The sequence below is a fragment of the Bos javanicus genome, chromosome 9 (genome assembly GCF_032452875.1).
Source record: "Bos javanicus breed banteng chromosome 9, ARS-OSU_banteng_1.0, whole genome shotgun sequence".
Taxonomy (NCBI): domain Eukaryota; kingdom Metazoa; phylum Chordata; class Mammalia; order Artiodactyla; family Bovidae; genus Bos; species Bos javanicus.
This window is the reverse complement of record NC_083876.1, coordinates 82926580-82950248: the sequence shown is the minus strand read 5'-3', so window position 1 is coordinate 82950248 and position 23669 is coordinate 82926580. Positions and strand designations below refer to the sequence as shown.

The 23669-nt window shown below is 37.3% G+C and overlaps 1 protein-coding gene across 1 annotated transcript in view; it reads left to right on the top strand.

The window, feature by feature from the left end:
* EPM2A (EPM2A glucan phosphatase, laforin) overlaps window positions 1-23669 on the top strand; it is a 109207-nt gene that overhangs the window by 43878 nt on the left and 41660 nt on the right. Inside the window, exon 2 of the mRNA XM_061428228.1 lies at window positions 6151-6325. Within this exon, the coding sequence (XP_061284212.1) occupies window positions 6151-6325 (175 nt within the window). The remainder of the gene's footprint in view (window positions 1-6150; window positions 6326-23669) is intronic.

Sequence of the window (23669 nt, the reverse complement as noted above, 5' to 3'; positions counted from 1 at the left end):
CATCTGTAGTGATTTTGGAGCCCCAAAATTCAAAGTCTGACACTGTTTCCACTGTTTCCCCATGTATTTCCCATGAAGTGATGGGGGACCAGATGCCATGATCTTCGTTTTCTGAATGTTGAGCTTTAAGCCAACCTTTTCACTCTCTTCTTTCACTTTCATCAAGAGGCTTTTTAGTTCCTCTTCACTTTCTGCCATAAGGGTGGTGTCATCTGCATATCTGAGGTTATTGATATTTCTCCCAGCAATCTTGATTCCAGCTTGTGCTTCTTCCAGCTCAGCGTTTCTCATGATGTACTCTGCATAGAAGTTAAATAAGTAGGGTGACAATATACAGCCTTGACGTACTCCTTTTCCTATTTGGAACCAGACTGTTCCATGTCCAGTTCTAACTGTTGCTTCCTGACCTGCATATAGGCTTCTCAAGAGGCAGATCAGGTGGTCTGGTATTCCCATCTCTTTCAGAATTTTCCACAGTTTATTGTGGTCCACACAGTCAAAGGCTTTGTCATAGTCAATAAAGCAGAAATAGATGCTTTTCTGGAACTCTCTTGCTTTTTCCATGACCCAGTGGGTGTTGGCAATTTGATCTCTAGTTCCTCTGCCTTTTCTAAAACCAGCTTGAATATCTCGAAGTTCGCGGTTCACGTATTGCTGAAGCCTGGCTTGGAGAATTTTGAGCATTACTTTCCTAGTGTGTGAGATGAGCAATTGTGAGGTAGTCTGAGCATTCTTTGGCATTGCCTTTCTTTGGGATTGGGATGAAAACTGACCTTTTCCAGTACTGTGGCCACTGCTGAATTTTCCAAATTTGCTGGCATATTGAGTGCAGCACTTTCACAGCATCATCTTTCAGGATTTGAAATAGCTCAACTGGAATTCCATCACCTCCACTAGCTTTGTTTGTAGTGATGCTTCCTAAGATCCACTTGACTTCACATTCCAGGATGTCTGGCCCTAGGTGAGTGATCACACCATCGTGATTATCTGGGTCATGAAGATCTTTTTGTACAGTTCTTCTGTGTATTCTTGCCACCTCATCTTAATATCTTCTGCTTCTGTTAGGTCCATACCATTTCTGTCCTTTATCGAGCCCATCTTTGCATGAAATATTCCATTGGTATCTCTAATTTTCTTGAAGAGTTCTCTAGTCTTTCCTATTCTGTTGTTTTCCTCTATTTCTTTGCATTGATCACTGAGGAAGGCTTTCTTATCTCTTCTTGCTATTCTTTGAAACTCTGAATTCAGATGCTTATGTCTTTCCTTTTCTCCTTTGCTTTTCACTTCTCTTCTTTTCACAGCTATTTGTAAGGCCTCCCCAGACAGCCATTTTGCTTTTTTGCATTTCTTTTCCATGAGAATGGTCTTGATCCCTGTCTCCTGTACAATGTCAAGAACCTCATTCCATAGTTCATCAGGCACTCTCTCTATCAGATCTAGGCCTTTAAATCTATTTCTCACTTCCACTGTATAATCATAAGGGATTTGATTTAGGTCATACCTGAATGGTCTAGTGGTTTTCCCTACTTTCTTCAGTTTAAGTCTGAATTTGGCTATAAGGAGTTCATGATCTGAGCCACAGTCAGCTCCCCGTCTTGTTTTTGCTGACTGTATAAAGCTTCTCCATCTTTGGCTGCAAAGAATGTAATCAATCTGATTTTGGTGTTGCCCATCTGGTCATGTCCACGTGTAGAGTCTTCTCTTGTGTTGTTGGAAGAGGGTGTTTGCTCTAACCAGTGCGTTCTCTTGGCAAAACTCTATTAGTCTTTGCCCTGCTTCATTCTGTATTCCAAGGCCAAATTTACCTGTTACTCCAGGTGTTTCTTGACTTCCTACTTTTGCATTCCAGTCCCCTATAATGAAACGGACATCTTTTTTGGGTGTTAGTTTTAAAAGGTCTCGTAGGTCTTCATAGAACTGTTCAACTTCAGCTTCTTCAGCGTTATTGGTTGAGCATAGACTTGGATTACTGTGACATTGAATGGTTTGCCTTGGAAATGAACAGAGATCATTCTGTCGTTTTTGAGATTGCATCCAAGTACTGCATTTCCTACTCTTTTGTTGACCATAATGGCTACTCCATTTCTTCTAAGGGATTCCTGCCCGCAGTAGTAGATATAATGGTCATCTGAGTTAAAGTCACCCACTACTGACATAAGAATGATTATTTCCCCAAATTGTTATTTTTCTCTGGCTACTTTCAAGACTTTTTCTTTGTGTTTAGTTTTCAAAAATTTAATTATGATATGTTGTGGCATGGATTTCTTTTTGTTTATTCTCTTTGGAGTTTGTGCAAGTTCTTGAACCTGTATGTTTATTGGCAAATTTGGAAAATATTTAGACATATTTAGATATCATTTTTCTCAAATATTTTCCCGCTTCAAATATTTTCATTTCTTCTTCAGATGCCATTTACAGGAATGTTACATCTTTTGTTATAGTCCTACAAGTCCCTAAGGCTCTATTTTTTTTTCCATCTGTGTTCTCTCTGTTGAATAATTTCTGTTCCATCTTATAGCTTGCTATTTCTTTTCTTTCTGACCTCCATTCTGCCCTTGAGCCCATCCTCTGAGGTTACTATTTCAACTGCTATATTTTTCAGTTCTAGAATTGCCATTTAGTTCCTATTTACATCTTCTATTTCCTTGATAAGACTTTGTGATTTTTCATTTCAAGTGTGTTCAATGGATTGTTGAAGCTTAAAGTCTTTGTCAGATAGTTCTAACGTGTCTGTCATCTTGAGTTTAACATCTTTTGAGCATTTTGTCCCATTCAGTTTGAGATCTTTGTGAGTCTTCATATAGTGAGTGACTTTCTATTGAAGCTGGGGCATTCTGAGTATTTTATAATGAGACTCTGCATCTGATCCACCTTCTAGTTCTCTGACATTGCTTCAGTAGGAGGGTGGAGGTACCACCTCATCACCCAGGTTCCCCATCCAGTTTGCATTGACAGCTGAAGGGATCAGATTCCTTGTTACTACTGAATGGGGTGGGAACTCCCACTCTCCACTACATTTTCACTGATATGATACTTCTCTGACTGCGATAGATGTGTCTTGTTACTTCTTTTAAAAGATGTGTTTGTAAAAATGAGTAATTAAAAACTCCAATTCTAGGAATGAAGAACTCTTAGGAAGTTCATGTTACATACATAATTTTTCTTGAACAGTGTAATTTATGTATATTTGAGTTCCTCAATAATTATATTTATTTAAGTTATAACATGTAAATTGTTGTCTTGTACTGATCAGCAGGAGCCATAGATATTATTCTTTCATTGCTAAAAAGTAATACCTTCTTTTTATAGCAAATCCAATGGATTAAAAATAATTTAGAGTAAAATAGTCCTTCCTTCCCAGTTACATTCTTTAGATATAATTACTGTTGCTAGTTAGACAGGCATCCATCCTGTCTTTAGTCTATGGTGTCAATTATACTCCCCCACCTCACTTACTCCTAGTTTTCCTCTACAGCTTCTCTTTCTATTCCTCCTTTCTAATCTTATCCTTCTCTCTCCAGCTTTAAAATGTTGAGATGCTTTCAAAATTGGTTCTAGAAGTCTTTTCTCCTCAATCACCATTGTTTTTCTTTGTAAGTCATCTATATCTTTGTCTCAGTTACCATTTATACTTAGATGACTTATGAACTTATTTTTCTACTTCAGATCTCGGGTCTGAGTGTCAAATCAGTAACTCCAGCTCTCTACTTGACAGCTCCTTTTGTATCTAAATAACACTCCAAGTCCCAAATGTGAAAACCAGACTGACCGTCTTTTCTTCCAACTCTGCCAGTTTTTACATCTCAGTGAATGGTATCACTATATATTGAGTTGTATTTGCCAGAAGCCTAGGAATCATTTCTGATTCTCTTTTTATCTTCATGTCCCATATCCAATTAATCATTAAATCCTGTGGCTTTTCCCTCCTGAATTGTCCCATTCCTTTCTGTTTCTATCTTCAGGCTTTTATCACCTCTTACGTGGGCTAACGCAGAAGTTTCCTAAGTGGACTTTCTGCTTCTAATCTCATTGTGTTTGAGTTAATTTTTTACTTTGTAACCAGAGAGATATTTTCACAATAAAAATTTGGTCATGTCAACTGCCTGATTAAAATAATTCATTTTTTAAAAATTGCTTTTATGGGAAATACCTAAATCCTTAACAAGATTTAGTACAATGCCTGTCATATAGTCAACGTTCAATAAGTATTTTTGGGAGAATGAATAGCTGAAGTGAGATAGTTTGTAGTATTTGCTATTAAAATAGTATTGTTACACACATGTATGTATCCATGTATCTTTCTTTACTTTTGTTATATTTCTGTTGGATATGTCTCTAGAATTAAGATTGCTAGCATAGTTTGGTTTTCTCTATTAAATATCAAGGTTAATAAGGCAATTGGTGTAGTACCTTGTAGCCATCAAGAGAAAAAGAAGAATCTAAGCCAGGAAGATCAATGATGATTTATTTATTAAAGGGGCCATCCTGTACCCTCTGTCTGGTAAGGGGAATTATGTTCGAAAGAACTGCCCAATGACTTAAGCATTTTAAAAAATAGATTATATGCTAAATAACCTTAGATAAAATATTTTGGAAGACAGAGCAAGGAATGAATGAATCGAATTTTCATATTCATAATAATTGTGACTTATTCCTATTTTACTTTGATTGTATGTTTTTCTTGGACTTCTCTGGTGGCTCAGATGGTAAAGAATACACCTGCAATACAGGAGACCTGGGTTCAATCTGTGGGTCGGAGATCCCCTGGAGAAGGGAATGGCAAACCACTCCAGTATTCTTGCCTGGAGAATTCCGTGGACAGAGGAGGCTGGTGGGCTATAGTCCATGGGGTTGCACAAAAGTGGACATGAGTGAGTGACTAATACTTTATATGTTTTTCTTATTAATGACAATATATGAAGATTAGGTAGTTTAAGGAAAGGATTGATTTGAAATGTGGTGGTCACATAAGAGATTATAAAAATAATGTAGAAATAACAATTTTCATAGAAATTGAGGGTCTGTTTACTAGTGTAGTGGATACTGGGCAGAATTGTGATGTAGGCAAATAATGTTATCAGAGGCATGTTGTCCTGTCTCTGCCTCTTTTGCTGCACTCCCTGGAGGGCAGAGGGTCTGTCTTGGTGCTTTTGTAGAGTAAGCAGTAGAAAACAGCCTGAAGCTATCAAGTGCCTAAAAGGTGGGGGATTAGGGGTACCAGGTTACTGATCACTCTGTACTTTGTTCTATGATCCTGGGCAAGCTGGTTAATCTCTGTGATGCTTAGTTTTCCCATCTGAACATAATACTAACTACTGATTTACATGCAAACTGGATTGGATATGGTCCTTTATTTTATTATTTATAAATGTATTTTTTTTTTAAAAATTAATCTGTTGTTTGAGCTGATACTGAAACACTTTATTACTGATTTTAGTCATGAATGTGGACGGAGTCATAAATTCTAGGGAGATAAAAATATGCATCATAGGGACATAAATGGCCTTAAGAGCCCTTATCATCAGCTTGAAAAATGAAAAGTAAAAGTGTTAGTCACTCAGTCGTGTCCGACTCTTTGTGACCCCATGGACTGTAGCCCACCAGGCTCCTCTGTCCATGGAATTCTCCAGGCAAGAATACTGGAGTGGTTTTCCATTTCCTTCTCCAGGGGATTTTCATGGTCCAGGGATTGAACCCAGGTCTCCTGCATTGCAGGCAGATTCTTTACCATCTGAGCCATCTGGGAAGCCCCTTTCAGCAGCTTATCAGGCTGCAGAGTGACTCATAGTGGGCTCTTAAGGCCCTGCGTGGTCCCATGAAATTCTGAGTTAATATGCTTTTGTAAATATCCATGTATCCATTGAGATCATAGTACTCTGAAGTTAACAAGTAATTCTTTACATATTTTTACTGTGTTCCCTCTTCAGTTCAGTCGCTCAGTGGTGTCTGACTCTTTGCGACCCCATGGACTGCAGCATGCCTAACTTCCCTGTCCATCACCAACTTAGTCTATTTTTGTTTATACTGAGATGTGTAGATTATGCAGCTTTGTATTTATTTTTGTCTTGCTATTAATTTTGCATCAGCAACTCTATGACTGTTGAAGCAAAGCATTGATGTAATTGCTTTGTTTGTCATTTCTTGTTCTAGGCAACGGGCCTCACCACGACCGTTGCTGTACTTACAATGAAAACAACTTGGTGGATGGTGTTTATTGTCTCCCAATAGGACACTGGATCGAGGCCACTGGGCACACCAATGAGATGAAACACACGACGGACTTCTATTTTAATATTGCAGGCCACCAAGCCATGCATTATTCAAGGTAAAAATAGTGCCATGTTTATAAGCATAGAAGTAGGACAAGGGTAGCATTAGGACAATGGAAGTGGTCACTGTTGAGAACTGCAGCCTCTCCCTCTGGAGGGTTATATAGGCCTGTGGTACTTTGAGGAGGTAAATTACAGTGAATTACTGTAAGAGCTCTTCTGGTTCTAGACATGAAGAATGCTTTTTATAGAATTTTTTTTACTAAATACATACTCTGGCATCAACATATTTTGACCAGACACTAGTTAACCAATTGTACTTATATAGTGTGTTAAAAATAAAAACTAGACTAAAAATAGCCTAAATCAGCATTTGTATCTTTTACACTACTGACCAGCAGTGAAACAAAAATTGATGTCTCTTTATAAAATATGATTCAAATAAATATGTGTGAAGATCTAGACATAAGACTAGATTGGATGCTTTGTTATTTATTAACAGATTTATTTTTATTTATTTGTCTAATTATTATACTAACAGTATGTATCATAATACAAATTCAACACTGAAGAGGATACTAAATGGAAAATAAGGTTTCCTTTCATTCCCACTCACCAGAAATAATTATTTTAAACTATTTTATTGCTAGTTTTTCTGAAACTTAAATCCAAGTCTTAAATAATATGCATATATTTTATTTATTAATATGTCAATTTAAAAATAGCTTTTGAAAGAAATAATACTAATGAACTTACTTACAAAACAGAAGAGACTCACTGACTTAGAAAACAAACTTATGGTTGCCAGGGGGAAGGATATGGGGAAGTGATAGGGAATTTGAGATGGACATGTACACACTGCCATATTTAAAAATGGATATCCAACAAGGACCTTTGTATAGAACACGGAACTCTGCTTAATGTTATGTGACAGGCTGGATGGGAGGGGAATTTGGGGGAGAATGGATACGTGTATATGTATGCCTTAGTCCCTTTGCTGTTCACCTGAAATTATCACAACATTGTTAATCGACTAGACTCCAATACAAAATAAAAAGTGAAAAAAATTAAAATATTTCAGAAAAATAGAAAAAAATAGCTTTTGACTCCCCGCTATTACATGAGACAAATTTAGCTCACTTATTTTTTCATCCCTCTTCCAACCCCTACCAGGCTCATTAAAAAAATTCTTTTGTTATTTAACATCATAAAAATTCTATTTCTTGACCCATAAATTTTTGACAGTGCCCCTTGACTTTCTAATGTGTGAGATCAGAGATTTATTGTCCCTATATTTTCCTCCACATCTACTTCCACCCATTAACTTCTGTTTTTCATTGTTTTTACATTTTCAAGGGTTATAGAAGTTAGATTTAATTTAGCAAATATAAATGAATCTTTTGTAGTTTGGTGATTTAAAATTTAAAACCAATATTCAACATTTAAAATTCTCTGTATGTATTATTTACTGTAGGACACACAGTGTTTGTACCATAGACAAAGATGCATTCTCATGTTCTTAAAAGTTGTATTGCTTTGAATGAGAGATATAACTAATATAAACAGGGTTGTAAGGGGTAGGAGAGACGGAGAAAACAACTTCATCATAGTGTTAGGAAATGAATATTCTTCTTGGACACACTTTTCTTATAAATTCATGTTAGATGTTGGCTTTGCTAATGGACTGGACGCACAGCAGGAGGAAAAGAGTTCTGTATGACTTGTGTTTTTATGGTCTGAGCAACTGGATAAATAAGATGAGGAAGATTTAGGAGAAGAACAATTTGGAGTAGGGACTGAGATGAAAATTTTATGTTAGACATATTGCCTTTGAAATGTAGGCTAGATTGCAGAAAAGAAATCCATGTGTTGTGTGGAGTTTGATCCTTCTCTCTTTCATTGTTTGTTTAAAAAGTAACTGCTAACCCTTAATTTTTCATAGTTATTACTTGAAAGAGTAGGTTGTTTATTAGTTCTGGAGTTTCAGGGATAGGTTGGAAATGGAGATATAAACTTGGGGTTATCAATATACAGGTGACATTCAAAGTGATCAGTCTAGTTGAGACCATGTAACAAATAAGTAAAATAAAGAGAAGGAACTGGCAACCCACTCCAGTACTCTTGCCTGGAGAATCCCATGGACTAGGAGCCTGGTGGCCGATGGAGTCACAAAGAGTCAGACATCGTTGAGCCAATAGATGACATGATGAAAATAAAGAAGTTACAAAGAAAAGAGTCCTCGGATTCACACAATTTAGGAATCAAGGAGAAAAAGATCAAAAGAAAAGAATGAGAAGGAACATCCGTTGAGATGTTCTGACACTTAATGAAGATGTGTTAATGGATTATTTTGCATTTTTGCTGAGCCACATTTTCTGAACCCTTTCATGTGTTGAGTCATGTCTTGGGCTCTAGGGATTTTTTTTTTCCTGCTATGGGATTATTTCTCCTCCTTCCTTATCTTTGTTCTGTCATTGAAGACACTCTTTATATGGATGTTAGACCGCATGGATTTATACTGTATTTTTGACTCTTTAAAAATATTTTTCAGCTTCTGGTTTTATTGCTTTACATTTTGGGAGACTTCATTGTTTCTCCAGCTTACCTCATTTTTTTTTTTTTTCCTCTTAATTTTGGTTCTTAATTTTGATGGGCTCTTCCTTGTTCTTTTATTCTCTTTTTGCATATTTGTTTGTTCTAGTTTATGAATGAGTACTTGCTTAAAATACTATGGAGAATTATTTTAAAGTTATCTTCTATTGCTGGAGTGATCTTATTTCCTCCCAAATCAGTTGTTCTCTATTCATTTTTGATCCTTTTCTCTTTCGTTGTTTGTTTAAAATGTAACTGCTAACCCTTAATTTTTCATAGTCATTATTTGAAAGAGTAAGTGGGCATGAATTTCATCTGCCATTACTAGCTTCTATACCTATGAGCGTGTTCACCCAGGCTGTGTGCATTTGGGCAGATCACATCTCAATGAGTGGAAGATAAGCCTGGATAATCAGCCTGGGCCCTCCTACCACCCCTCCCGGAATGAAGAGATGGGAGGATCTGTGTGGGGCACACCTGTCACTCTGAGAACTTCCCCCCACCCCCTGCCAAGTAAACATTACAATTTTTATAAAAAAATGTTGCAATGTTTAAAGAAGGTATTTCTTCAGTTTCACATATGGTATCATGTCTGTATATGGATTGAATATGAAACATAGTTCATGTACTCATTGTTTATGCAAGAAAGGTTACATTAAAAATTTTCTTCAAAGCAGTTTAGTTTCACTAAGTCTCTGTCCTACTGAATTTTCAGGTAATTAAACCTGTTATCTTCCTCAGGTATAAAAAGAAAAAATATATAATATATAAAATTATATAATAATATATGTACATAAAATAGATGATAGACACAAAATATAGAATATATATATTTACACATGGGGTATTATATATATATGTAGTATATGGAGAAGGCAATGGCACCCCACTCCAGTACTCTTGCCTGGAAAATCCCATGGATGGAGGAGCCGGGTTGGCTGCAGTCCATGGGGTCGCTAAGAGTCGGACACAACTGAGTGACTTCACTTTCACTTTTCACTTTCATGCATTGGAGGAGGAAATGGCAACCCACTCTGGTGTTCTTGCCTGGAGAATCCCAGGGACAGGGGAGCCTGGTGGGCTGCCATCTATGGGGTCACACAGAGTCGGACACGACTGACGCGACTTAGCAGTAGCAGCAGCAGTATATAATACACAGATACGATACCTACATACATATATAAGTGAGAAAAAATCTCATGCTCAGAATTTTGGGCCTAACAGCATTTCTTCTATTTATTTATTTCTGTAATAGAGATAACTGGGAACTTGTAAATAAATAGCAATTGTTCATAGTGGATCTGTTGGCATCTCTCTGATTTTAAGAAGTTCCATTAATCTCCAGTGTTTCTCACAGTTCAGTCTCAAAATTACCTACTTGAAAATCAATTGGGTGGTGTGATTTTTAAAAATAAAAGTCAATTGGGTGTTTTGTTTTTTAAAAATATAGATTGATGAGCCAAATCAATTCCTGGAATTTCTTTTCTAACCTCTTCATATGATTTTTTGAGACATAAAAATTTGAAAACTTCTGTGATTAGTTGAATAAAGACTAATTTAGAACTTAAAAGGGGAAGACTTTTATGCACTATCAGTTATTTCAGTCTAACTCCCCTTATAAATTTTAGCTACAATTCATCCTCACTTGAAACTGGACAAGATAAAAATTGAATTCAGTTTATGAGTTGAAAAGACAATAATAATATATTTCATTGTTAAATTGAAAACATCTAATAGCTATCTACTTACTGTACTCATTTGACATACAGTGCTAAAGTAATTTGTGGATTTGTTTTTGTTGCTGAAAGAGATGCATCCGTGATAGGTTATATGTTTGAGCATATGTAATAATAGAGATAGTCAAACTCACCTAATAATTTATAATCACAAATTATCAGCCTTTAGTTTGGATATGGGAATGGAATTTTTCCTAGTTTTATTTTTATGGTTGGGGTAAAAAAATTGTGAAGTCAGTACCCTTCATAATGATAAGACTGTCAAGATCTGAAGATTTAAAAAATATCTAATAATTAAATGTTCAGTTCAGTTCAGTTCAGTTGCTCAGTAATGTATGACTCTTTGCAACCCCATGGACTGCAGCAGACCAGGCATCCCTGTCCATCACCAACTCCTGGAGTTTACTCAAACACGTGTCCATCGAATCAGTGATGCCATCCAACCATCTCATCCTCTGTCATCCCCTCTCCTCCTGCCTTCAATCTTTCCTAGCATCAGGGTCTTTTCCAATAAGTCAGTTCTTTGCATCAGGTGGCCAAAGGATTGGAGTTTCAGCTTTAGCATCAGTTCTTCCAATGAACACCCAGGACTGATTTCCTTTAGAATTGAATGGTTTGATCTCCTTGCAGTCCAAGGGACTCGCCAAGAGTTTTCTCCAACACCACACTTCAAAAGCATCAATTCTTTGGTGCTCGGCTTTCTTTAGTCCAAATCTCACATCCATCCATGACCACTGGAAAAACCATAGTCTTGACTAGATGGACCTTTGCTGGCAAAATAATGTCTCTGCTTTTTAATATGTGTCTAGGTTGGTCATAACTTTCCTTCCAAGGAGTAAGTGTCTTTTAATTTCATGGCTGCAGTCACCATCTGCAGTGATTTTGGAGCCCAGAAAAATAAAGTCAGCCACTGTTTCCACTGTTTTCCCATCTATCTGCCATGAAGTGATGGGACCGGATGCCATGATCTTCATTTTCTGAATGTTGGGCTTTAAGCCAACTTTTAAAATCTCCTCTTTCACTTTCATCAAGAGGCTCTTTAGTTCTTCACTTTCTGCCATAAGAATGGTGTCATCTGCATATCTGAGGTTATTGATATTTCTTCTGGCAATCTTGATTCCAGCTTGTGCTTCTTCCAGCCCAGCGTTTCTCATGATGTACTCTGCATAGAAGTTAAATAAGCAGGGTGACAATATACAGCCTTGATGTACTCCTTTTCCTATTTAGAACCAGTCTGTTGTTCCATGTCCAGTTTTAACTGTTGCTTCCTAACCTGCATACAGGATTCTCAAGAGGCAGGTCAGGTGGTCTGGTATTCCCAACCAAAATTCTGGTTTCAGAATTTTCCACAGTTTATTGTGATCCACACCGTCAAAGGTACCTTCAGATAAATGCTAAATAATGCTTCCCAGGTGGTGCAGTGGTAAAGAATCCCACTGCCAATGCAGGAGACACAAGAAATGTGGATTCAAACCCTGGGTTGGGTAGATCTCCTGGAGGAGGACATGGCATCCCAATGCAGTATTCTTGCCTGGAAAATTCCATGGACAGAGAAGCCTGGTGGGCTACAGTCCATGGGATTGCAAAGAGTCGGACATGACTGAGTGAGCACACACACAAACAATTGATAAAAAATATGACTATATTACTACTTCTTGATTTTAGTTTTTGGTATTATCTATTGCTTTCACACCACGAAAAATGAAACTGTTGCTCTTTTTTCTTCCTGTTCCTCCACAAACCTCAGTGACATCCTTCTCTTGTTCAATCCACCCAATATAGTTGTACCATCACCCTAATGAGATCAGTATCCACGTTTATTCGTATGCCTGTGTAAATGCTATTTAACACCCCTAACTGTTCACACATATCTAAGTCTTCTGTGAAGAATGTATTCCTTCCAGGTTTGCTATTGAGTATTGAAGCCATTGTGGCTCCTGATCCTTTAGGTTTGAACTGTGTTTTTCCCCTCTGGAGAAGCTGTCAGAATCTTCATTTTCAGTATTGTGAAATTTAGTGATGGAATGTCTAGATGTGGCCATTGTTTTATGCATTTTGCTAAGCTCTCAGTGAGTAGATTTCCTAATTCTGTAAATTCTGAAATTCCAATTTAGGTAAACTACTTAAATTATTTTTTGATGATTGATTTCCCTTTCTGAACCTTCTATTATTCAGATACTAGAATCCTAGTCTGAGTCTTATATTTTGCTTATCTTTGGGTATTTTTTTTTTTTTTTCTGTTCTAGCAGATTTTCTTAACTTACTTAATCATCCATCACTACTATTTAGTTTTTTATTTCTGCTATCATCTTTTTGTTTTCCAGAAACTCTTCATTTAATTATCTGTGTTGCCCATTTCAGAGACTTGTTTAACCTTCCACAGAGAACACATTTCCACTCTTTATCAGGAGCAATGAGGCAAAGTGTCCCAGCTGAAGAGAGTGGGAAAATGAATCTGAGGGTCTGGCTGTGTCCTAAATAGACTTTCCAGTTCTGTGCTTTTCACTTACATCTGGAAGTATCTGGAAATCCAGTTTCTGAGCCTGTTGGGGATTCTGTAGTTCAATTCCAGTTGGTTCTCAGCTTTCTTCACTCTTGGCCTTAGAATTTGTTTTTCCTCAGTCTGTTAAATTATTCAGTCATCAACAATTGCTTTCCAGTTTCCACAGTTCTGTTGTCTTTCCTCATGTTATCTCTTTCTTGGGGTTTTATGTGTTTAATTTCCCACAGACTTTCTTTATTCTTGTTGTAAAGGGATTTGGTGAAAGTCAAGTTAGATGTGTGAAATCAATTTTTCTGCAATAAAATTAAAGTTAAATAAAGTATTCAAAATGTTTGAGATAAACTTGGTAAAGAGTAGCTCAATAAATATTAAGTACATTCTTCATTTCTAATATTTAGTTTGTATTTTGTCCTCCAACCTAAGATTCTGCCATGCCAGAATGAGATTTTAGAAATCGGTATGCACTTCCATATTCATATATTTGGTACCAAACTACATCTTCCTCATCAATAGATTTTTTTAATGCAAAAGAATGAATGTTTGCATTAAAGACACAGATAACTAACCTAATGAGACTTTAGTGGGAAGGGACTGTGCTGTCTGTATCTTGAAAAGGCTTATTGCCAATTAAATGCATTTCAAGAGCCATAAATTAGACTTTATGAGTCACACTTTAAACTCTTATAAAAATGTTATAGTTTAGAAAATGTGTTATAAAAGCACACTTATATTTTGTAGCCTTTTTGGTTTATAAAGAAAAGATATTGGGTAATTTTCAAAACTCAAAATTATTTTATACACTGTAGAATAATAATTTCACACATTTTGGATACTGTTTTATCTAGCACATTTTCCAAATGAATGGCATTAATTACCTTGGAGAAAGAGTGAGGAATTTGGTGCCAGCCTAGCTCTCTCATTTACTGCAGGGCAACCTTGGGAAAATCCTATAACAGTTCTGAATTTCAGTCTTCTGATTTGCAAAGTGAGCTAGTTGAACGTGATGAATGCCAAAGGCAGTTCTAGAGATAATCAAGGATTACAGTTAAAGACAAAAGCATTATGCAACATTTTGCTGATACATTATATTGGCCTAATGGTGACTGTACCCCATATCAGCTTCTTTGGCTTCAGATGGAGCCACCAAATGCCTGTAATCTTGTGCTGCTTCTATATGACACTTTACTTCATTTTTATAATCCCAGGACCTACATTCATTCCCACTGTACAGAAATATTTGGAAATATACAGCTTTATAGTCAGTGTACAATTAATCCTTAATAAGTATGTAAATACTTATTCAGTTAAGTTCAGTCAGTTGTGTATGACTCTTTGCAGACCCATGGACTGCAGCACACCAGGCTTCCCTCTCCATCACCAACTCCCGGAGCTTGCTCAAACTCATGTCCATTGAGTTGGTGAGGCCATCCAACCATCTCATCCTCTGTCGTCCCCTTCTCCTCTGGCCTTCAATCTTTCCCAGCATCAAGGTCTTTTCCAATGAGTCAGTTCTTCGCATCAGGTGGCCAAAGTATTGGAGTTTCAGCTTCAGCATCAGTCCTTCTAATAAATATTCAGGACTGATTTCCTTTAGTTGCTCAATGGTGTCCAACTCTTTGATTTCCTCTAGGATTGACTGGTTGGATCTCTTTGCAGTCCAAGGGACTCTCAAGAGTCTTCTCCAACACCACAGTTCTAAAGCATCAATTCTTTGGCACTCAGTTTCTTTATGGTTCAACTCTCACATCCATACATAACTACTAGAAAAACCATAGCTTTGACTGGATGGACGTTTGTTGGCAAAGTAATTTTTCTGCTTTTTTATATGCTATTTAGGTTGCTCCTTCTTCCAAGGAGTAAGTGTCTTTTAATTTCATGGCTGCAGTCATCATCTGTAGTGATTTTGGAGCCCAAGAAAATAAAGTGTGTCACTGTTTCCATTGTTTCCCCATCTATTTGCCATGAAGTGATGGGACCATATACCATGATCTTTGTATTTTGAATGATGAGTTTTAAGCCAACTTTTTCACTCTCCTCTTTCACTTTCATCAAGAGGCTCTTTAGTTCTTCTTCACCTTCTGCCATAAGGGTGGTATCATCTGCATATCTGAGATTGTTGATATTTTTCCTGGAAATCTTGATTCCAGCTTGTGCTTTATCCAGTCATAATGATATTTTTACATTGCTCATATTTATAATCAAATTTTGACAAGGAATCTCTCTTGGAGTAAATGGGGAGTAGTCACTAAATTCTATGTGCTACAGAATTTAATTACATTGTACTGCTTTTGTAGTTCACAATCAACACATTTCTGGCCAAAGGAAGAATGTAATTCAATTGATATTTGCATTTGATTGAATGATTTGAAATTTTTCTAAACATAAAAGCCAAGATTATAATTGATCATCATACTAGGGATAGAGAAGCAACATAATCTTCCTTCTTATTGAGTTCTTCTGATTGGGCAATGAATCCATTAATTTGCCCACAAAGGTCTGTATAGTCAAAGCTACAGTTTTTCTAGTAGTCATATGCAGATGTGAGGGTTGGATCATAAAGAAGGCTGAGCATCAAAGAATTGGTGCCTTTGAACTGTGGTGCTAGAGAAGATTCTTGAGAGTCCCTTGTACTGCAAGGAGATCAAACCAGTCAATCCTAAAAGGAAATCAACCCAGAATATTCATTGGAAGAACTGATGCTGAAGCTCCAATTCTTTGTCCACCTGATGCAAACTTCCAACTCATTGGAAAAGACCCTGATGCTGGGAAAGATTGAAGGCAAAATGAAAAGAGAGCTGCAGAGGATGCATCTGATAGATAGCATCACCGGCTCAGTAAACCTGAATTTGAGCAAACTCAGGGAGGTAGTTAAGGACAGGGAAGCCTAGCATACTACAGTCCATGGGGTTGCAAAGAGTTGGACACAACTTAGGGACTAAACATGGAGAAGGCAATGGCACCCCTCTCTAGTATTCTTGCCTGAAAAATCCCATGGATGGAGGAGCCTGGTATGCTGCAGTCCATGGGGTCGCATAGAGTCGGACATGACTGAAGTGACTTAGCAGTAGCAGCAGTAGTGACTGAACAACAATAACAGCAACAATTTAATTGTGTGAGATTTCTTTAAAGAGTTCCTTTTCCCTATATAAATAATTCTGTTTGTATTTTATAAGGTCAAATTGACGGATGTCCTGTTTTTCTAATGATTGAAATACATATTTTTATTTATAAAAATTTTAAATATATTAAAATAGATTATATATCTCATGTTATATAGATTATTATATTGGATGATTTATTTTCAGTATCATATAAAAAATAAGTGATAAATATTAGCACCCTAAAGGTAATATGAACTAATTGTAAACCTTCCCCTTAATTCTTTTTTTTTAGGAGTCATTTAAAATGTGTCTGCTAGTTTATGGAGAAGTCAGTTTCTGCTGATAGTGCTGTTGTGGCTTAAGTACAAGTATAAAAGGAAGCAGCTGGATTCTGTGCTGCCTTTTTTTATTGTCAGCAACATTGTTATTTAAATTATGATTGAAATGTCTTGTTCAGGAGACTGAGAGAGAAACTTGATTAAAAGAGAGAACTTGATTTTCAGATCTCAGGGTATGTCTATAGGAATGGTAGTAAGAAAAAAGGACTATTCTATCATATAAGTTAAGCAATTTGGATTCCTAAGTCATTATGTGGGGAAAATATGACAATTTTGCTATAAAAGACAGCAGAGAATCAAGGAAATATAGGGTAGGAGAGGGTCATATGTAAAATGGGTGCTATTACAGAATGCTTGGGTGTTAAAGACAATGATGCCATAAAGTGGAAAAAATTAATGATTTAGAGAAGAAAGGGAAGAATCATGGGGCAAAATATTTTTTGTAAACAAGAGTGATCTGAATATGTGAGAGCAAAGAGTTCATCCGTGGTCTCGGAGGAAGCAGATAATGGGTATGTGTGTAGGTAGGTCAGTGAAGTAGTGAGGGCATGTGGACTGCTTCTCTTTTCTCCATGAGATAGGAACCAAGGTCATCAGATCAGAGTGAGAAGAGACAGGACTTTTAGGTTTGAGTGAGCAGTATAAGGGCTTCCCAGATGGTGCAGTGGTAAAGAATCCCCTTGCCAGTGCAGGAGGTGCAGAAGTCGAAAGTTGGATCCCTGGGTTGGGAAGATCCCCTGGAGGAGGAAATGGCAACCCACTCCAGTATTCTTGCCTGAAAAATTCCATGGACAGAGAAGCCTGGCTGGCTACAGGTTACAGTCCATGGGGTTGCAAAGAGTTGGACACGACTGTGCAGGCATACACTCACGAGCTGGGTAACTAATGGAATGTAAATGTACTGACTCATGAATTTTAATTTTTGCGAGACTCACCCAATTCCAATATTACAGTGGCTATGACAAGCAAAGAAGTTATTCCCTCATTTAAAATGAGTACAGAAGACAGAATATTTTTGATAGTTTTCTGTGTGACTCTACCCAGATCAGAAAGAAGTCTAAGTAATTATGCTGACCATTATGGAAGGCCCACTTCTAGAAGAACAGTGGTCCTACTTATCTTGGAGTCAGTGAACACACTGGGGAATGCTCTTTCCTGTTTTCAGAGGGTTGGTATATGTATATTACTTTGCCGGTCATTGATTGCAATCATTTAAATAGATTGAAAATGACTAGTTTCTTAGATCATAGTCTCATCTTTGGCTGAACAGAATGCAAAATTATGAAACCCATGGAGAAGGGAATCAATGAAGAAAGAATAGTGAAAATGCGTATGTTACATACTAAATAAGATAATCAGTTTTGCTGTTGAATATTTCTACATCATAAAAGCCCTGTTATGACTTGTACATTCAAAGATTTTTTTTGAAAAGTAAGATCTTTATTTTCATGCTTTGATAAGTTGTGAATTGCCTTTCTTGTCCTTCTTTCTCAAAGTTCTTTACATTTTTTGCTTTGAAGATCCTGTAGACTTATTGTTCCTGATAAATAAATCAATGGTGATTAAATATTAATTTAGTTGATTAGCATATGTAAATACTAAGTGTTTCACCAAGTAGTTGATAAATACTCTGGAAAAAAACACTGGATGTAGCAACACACACACACACAGACCCTAATAACACCTACTTGTTCAGGCTCTCGTTTTATAATGAAAGGATTGTTTTCTGTCCACAGGCTACAGGAAGTGTTTAACAGGAATGCTGCGGCCTTACTCTCAGATTTAGGCTAATGAAAGCAGGGAGTAGGTTTTAGAGGATGTACAGAGGATTCTACTGGGCAAGTAAAACCGCAATAATGCTTTATGTGCTCAGTTGTGCCCGACTCTTTGCAGCCCCATGGACTGTCGCCTGCTAGGCTCCTCTGCCCACAGAATTTTCCAGACAAGAATAATGGAGTGGGGTGCCATTTCCTCCATCAGGATATCTTTCCAACCCAAGGATCGAACACACATCTCTTTTGTCTCCTGCATTGGCAGATGGGTTCTTTACCACTACACCACCTGGGAAGCCCATAGAATGACAATAGGAAAGGAATTTATTCCTCCTCCATAAGAGTCTGAAAAATCTTTCTGGAAGTTACATAGGGAAAAGTATCTAAACCTAGAAACAAATATTTCTGAACACTGCAGGAAAATGAAGATTCAAAATTGTATGAAAGCCCCTAATACATGGCAAGATTAACATGACATTAATTTAATTAAAAATCAAAACCATTTTTGGATTTGAATTTAGATGGCTTTTTATTACTTTAACTTAGAAAAGGCAAAGTAGATTTTCCTAGTATTTAGCTTTTTGAAATAGAAATAGCCTTATAAGGCATGTCATCCCATAGTTGATCTTTTATTGCTTAATTATGAAATGAATTTTAATGAAAACAACATAGCTTCCATCTGGAATTCAGTGAACTATGCCATTACAGAATAAGTTGAGTTTTAAATGAATAGGAAAGGCATCTTCTAAGATTAGACATAAAGTGAAAATGAAAGTGAAAGTCGCTCAGTCGTGTCCAACTCTTTGCGACCCCATGGATTCCATACAGTCCATGGAATTCTCCAGGCCAGAATACTGGAGTGGGAAGTCTTTCCCTTTTCCAGGGGATCTTCCCAACCCAGTGACCGAACCCAGGTCTCCTGCATTGCAGGGGGATTCTTTACCAACTGAACTATCAGGGAAGCCTTTAGTTGTAAGGAACAACTAACTCTGACTGAAGCTGTCTCAGAGGTCTAGTAATTGCAAGGAGAAGAAGAAATAATGAGTCTAGGAGCAAAAACCATCTTTTGTGTTGTAAGTGGTGAATCCAAACTACAGATCTTCATTAAAAATAAGAAGCCCATATATTAAAAAAAAATGCTATAGAGTAGTTCAGCACAGGTCATTTAATGGAGCATATCTATAAATAAAACACAAAATAAAGAGAAGGTGAAGCATGACTGCATGCCTAGACAGATGCAGACAGTATTTACTATCCAATTTTGGCTTAACATATTTTTTTCTTGTTGACCAATTTCTTTAGCTTATTTAAAGATGTTTGTCTCAGGCTGCCCTCTTGCTAATGCAAATAGATTTTCTGGGACAACTGAAATATTAATAGCAAATGTAGCATGCACATAAAGGTAGCTAGCGTGCTAAGACAAATTAAGGAAACGAAGTTTAACCCAGAAGTTGAAAGACCAAACATAGACTTATGATATACTAAACTGATGGGAGTTTGATACCTACAGTTTAGGACAAGGTTAAAGAGCAGTCCCCAGAGAGGCATCATCACCTGAGTGATCTTATGTCTGAGTTCAGCAGACTCTGGGAACAGACATTGTAAATCTGCTGTTTTAAGAGCTAAATGTCCGTCATTTGATGAGAGCATGAAATTGGTCCTTAAAATGAACTTGAAAACTTCACAAAAGGCCGCTTCGTGTTTCTAAAATTCTAATTCAAATCTGCCCTGTAGCAGCTTCAGATCCCAACTGACCATACAGATTGTTACAAAATGCTACTTAAATTGAAAGTTAGGTCTCAGATTACGGATCAGGTGATTAAGAGAAACTAGCACAGAAGGAGAAGGAGCTAATGGAAGAAAAGAAATAAAGAATGTAAAAGAAAAAAAGCACAGAACACTGAAAAAAAATTTCTAGCATTTCCTAAAAAATTGACTAATAAATGTAAGATTCAGATTATTTTACCTGTAGAAGTACAATATTCAGTTGCTCCCATTTTTATCTATATGGTTGGGCAAATTTTATGTTGCCACCCTATCAAAGGAGTGGAGAACAAGGGTATTTTGAGACTTTAAATACTGTGCATGGCATCCTGCAGATAGAACATAGTCACACTGGATCAGGAAATTATCCCATCCAGCTTCATATGGCTCCTTTGGCAGCAGGACTGTACCTGTGTCAACTGTTTTCCATGATGATGACGCTGTGTCATCATGTTGACATATCTGGGTGTAGATCAGGCCCCTTCTCTGATGCCACCTACCCTTTTCTGGTAATGAGAGTAAAGACTCTATTTCGTTCACTGTTGTATTCCCAGTTGTGGTGCCTCCATGTTATAACCCGTGTAAAAGTTAGTTAACGATGAATCCTATAAGAAGCTTATATACTCCTTCAGTGAAGGATATATGCTTGAATTCAGCATCACATCTGTTCACTGCTTTTAAAACAATGCCTTGCACATAACTGATAGTTATAGGTGTAGAGGATCAATGCATATATCAGAGTGTCAATTGATCACAAAGCATAGAGGGGAATTTTTAGATCAAGGTAATTGAATGCTTCATGTTCACTGTGCAGAAAAAGAACAGAGCAGGTCTAAAATAGCTTATTCTTTGAAAGACATGCTTGCAAGGTTGGCTCTCTTGCTAGTCTCTGGGAATCTAACTAGTAAACACTGCCCCCCCCCCGCCCCCCGGCCCTGCCACCGCAAGACTTATAAAAAAAAAATTCCCTAAAAAATAATGGTGGCTCACTACATCCAAACTGCAAAAAGATATGTTTATACTTAACACCTGCCTTCCTTCTGGGAATCTAGAGTTTTGGTACATATTAGGCAGGGCTTCCCAGGTGGCACTAGTGGTAAAGAGCCTGCCTGCCCACACAGGAAATATAAGAGATGTGGGTTTGATCCCTGGCTGGGGAAGATCACCTGGAGAAGGACATGGCAACCCACTCCAGTTTTCTTGCTTGGAAAATCCCACGGACAGAGGAGCCTAGTGGGCAACAGTTCATGGGGTCGCCAAGAGTTGGACACAACTGAAGTGACTTAGCATGCACACAGGCAGAGGATACATCCTACATCTCAGCCTCCAGTAAAATCCACTGATGGTGTCTCTAATGAGCTGCCCTGGTAGAAAATTCTACCTATTGATTTTAACAACTTGTTGCTGGAGGAATTGAGCATGCCCATGCAATTATGCTGTGTGTTTTGGGGGACTCTTGGAAGCTTGCACCTGGTTTCATCCATCCTTCTCTATGTACCTTTTGCGGATTTTGCTTTGTATCTTTTTACTGTAATAAAATCTCAGCACAAGTACAACTATGTGCTGAGTCCTGTGAGATCATCTGGTAATCACCAAACCTGGAGTGATCTTGAGGAGCCCTGACATACTCATTTTATGGTATTCAGCCTAGGTAATGTGTTTAGCCAGTCCTGGCCAGGATTGCAGGGTCTCAGAAGGCCCATCACCACCAACCAGCAGAAGTGCAGGTAGCCTTTCAGTCTTAGACTGTTATCTGGTCATCCCCATGTGAATTCAAGGTACATCATACTTAATCTGTGTGAGTGGCCTTTTTTCTCCATCATATTTTAATGTATTCATGAAAAGCATATGCTCTGAGTTGAACTGCCAGGTATTGAATTCCAATTTTACCACCTTCTAAGCAGTAGAGCTTTGTTACTTAACTGCTGTGCATCATCTGTAAGATAACAGTAAGCTAAAACCTTAATAGGCTGTTGCCAGGATTAAAGGAGATAAAACATTAACACACTTAGTAAGTGCCTGCTGCTGCTAAGTCGCTTCAGTCGTGTCCGACTCTGTGCGGCCCCATAGATGGCAGCCCACCAGGCTCCCCCGTCCCTGGGATTCTCCAGGCAAGAACACTGGAGTGGGTTGCCATTTCCTTCTCCATTAAGTGCCTAATACACGCTTAATTATTTTCGAAACTGGCACTACGAACAAGCAACAACTTTGTCTTCCAGAATTTAGTAGGAAAATTCTCCCGGATAAAAGTTTGGGCAGATCAGTAATTTCCTTGGTCACTTATAGACAATAAAAACTCTATATTTATTTGAGCCTAAAATACAATCTTAATTTTCTACTCAGAAGTTTGTCTCCTTTGAAAAAGTCAGATCTTTCAGTTAATATAAAATGAAATCTTTTAATATTCTTGCCTTGAATTCAATCTTGCCTGCTATTAAAATCTTGTTCCTTAATTTTTGCAAATTAGAATCTAATGATAAATTAATAGTAAAAAGATAAATTTTTGTCTATCCACTTAATTTGCTGCTGCTGCTGCTAAGTCGCTTCAGTCGTGTCCAACTCTGTGCGACCCCAGATGGCAGCCCACCAGGCTCCCCCGTCCCTGGGATTCTCCAGGCAAGAACACTGGAGTGGGTTGACATTTCCTTCTCCAATGCATGAAAGTGAAAAGTGAAAGTGATGTCGCTCAATCGTATCCAACTCTCCTTGACCCCATGGACTGCAGCCTACCAGGCTCCTCAGTCCATGGGATTTTCCAGGCAAGAGTACTGGAGTGGGGTGCCATTGCCTTTTCCGTCCACTTATTTTACTCATTTCCAAACTAGTGTTTTTACCTTGCCTTTTATATTTAACATGTAGTTAGATTTATATTTTGTGTCAGTGGAAAAGTAGTTTTCCATTAATAGGTAAATATAGCGTGTTAATACTTAGTGTTATAAGATGCTCAGTTTTAATTATACCATTTTAAGTTTCCCGTTTTTAATGCTTTCTAAATATTTCCTGTTATTCTTTCTTTTCTAAATGATCTTCTTTCAGATAATTAGAAGATATACAGACTGTTTCTTGTCTTCCTTTAGGTTATGTTTTGAATGTGAACATACTGTTACTTCAAATTCAATTTAATCAATTGAAAGCACCCAACAGGCCTCCTCTTGAATGACTGTAGATATCATTACATAGATAGATAAAGAACCCACTCTCTCGGCTACAATCTCAGTTCTTAGTATTAATGGGTTTTTTTCTCCCTGTCCTTTACAATTATTTATTTTTAATATTGTACGGCTTTATTTTTTAGGTGATAGCACATTGTTTTGTCATTATAATCAACTCTTTAGATTTAATTACATATTTAAATAAATTGCTTGATGATCATGTCTTTCATATAGGGGCATTATCTCCTCTGAGTCTTTTTAAAATCATCCCTGGGTTAGTTAAATTAAGTTACAGGGTAGTTTTTCAAGAAGGATTCATGGGAGTTTTTTCTTAAATCTTTTACATATTTAATATGTCTTTATATTATCTTTCTGAGAAGGCAATGGCACCCCACTTCAGTACTCTTGCCTGGAGAATCCCATGGGTGGAGGAGCCTGGTAG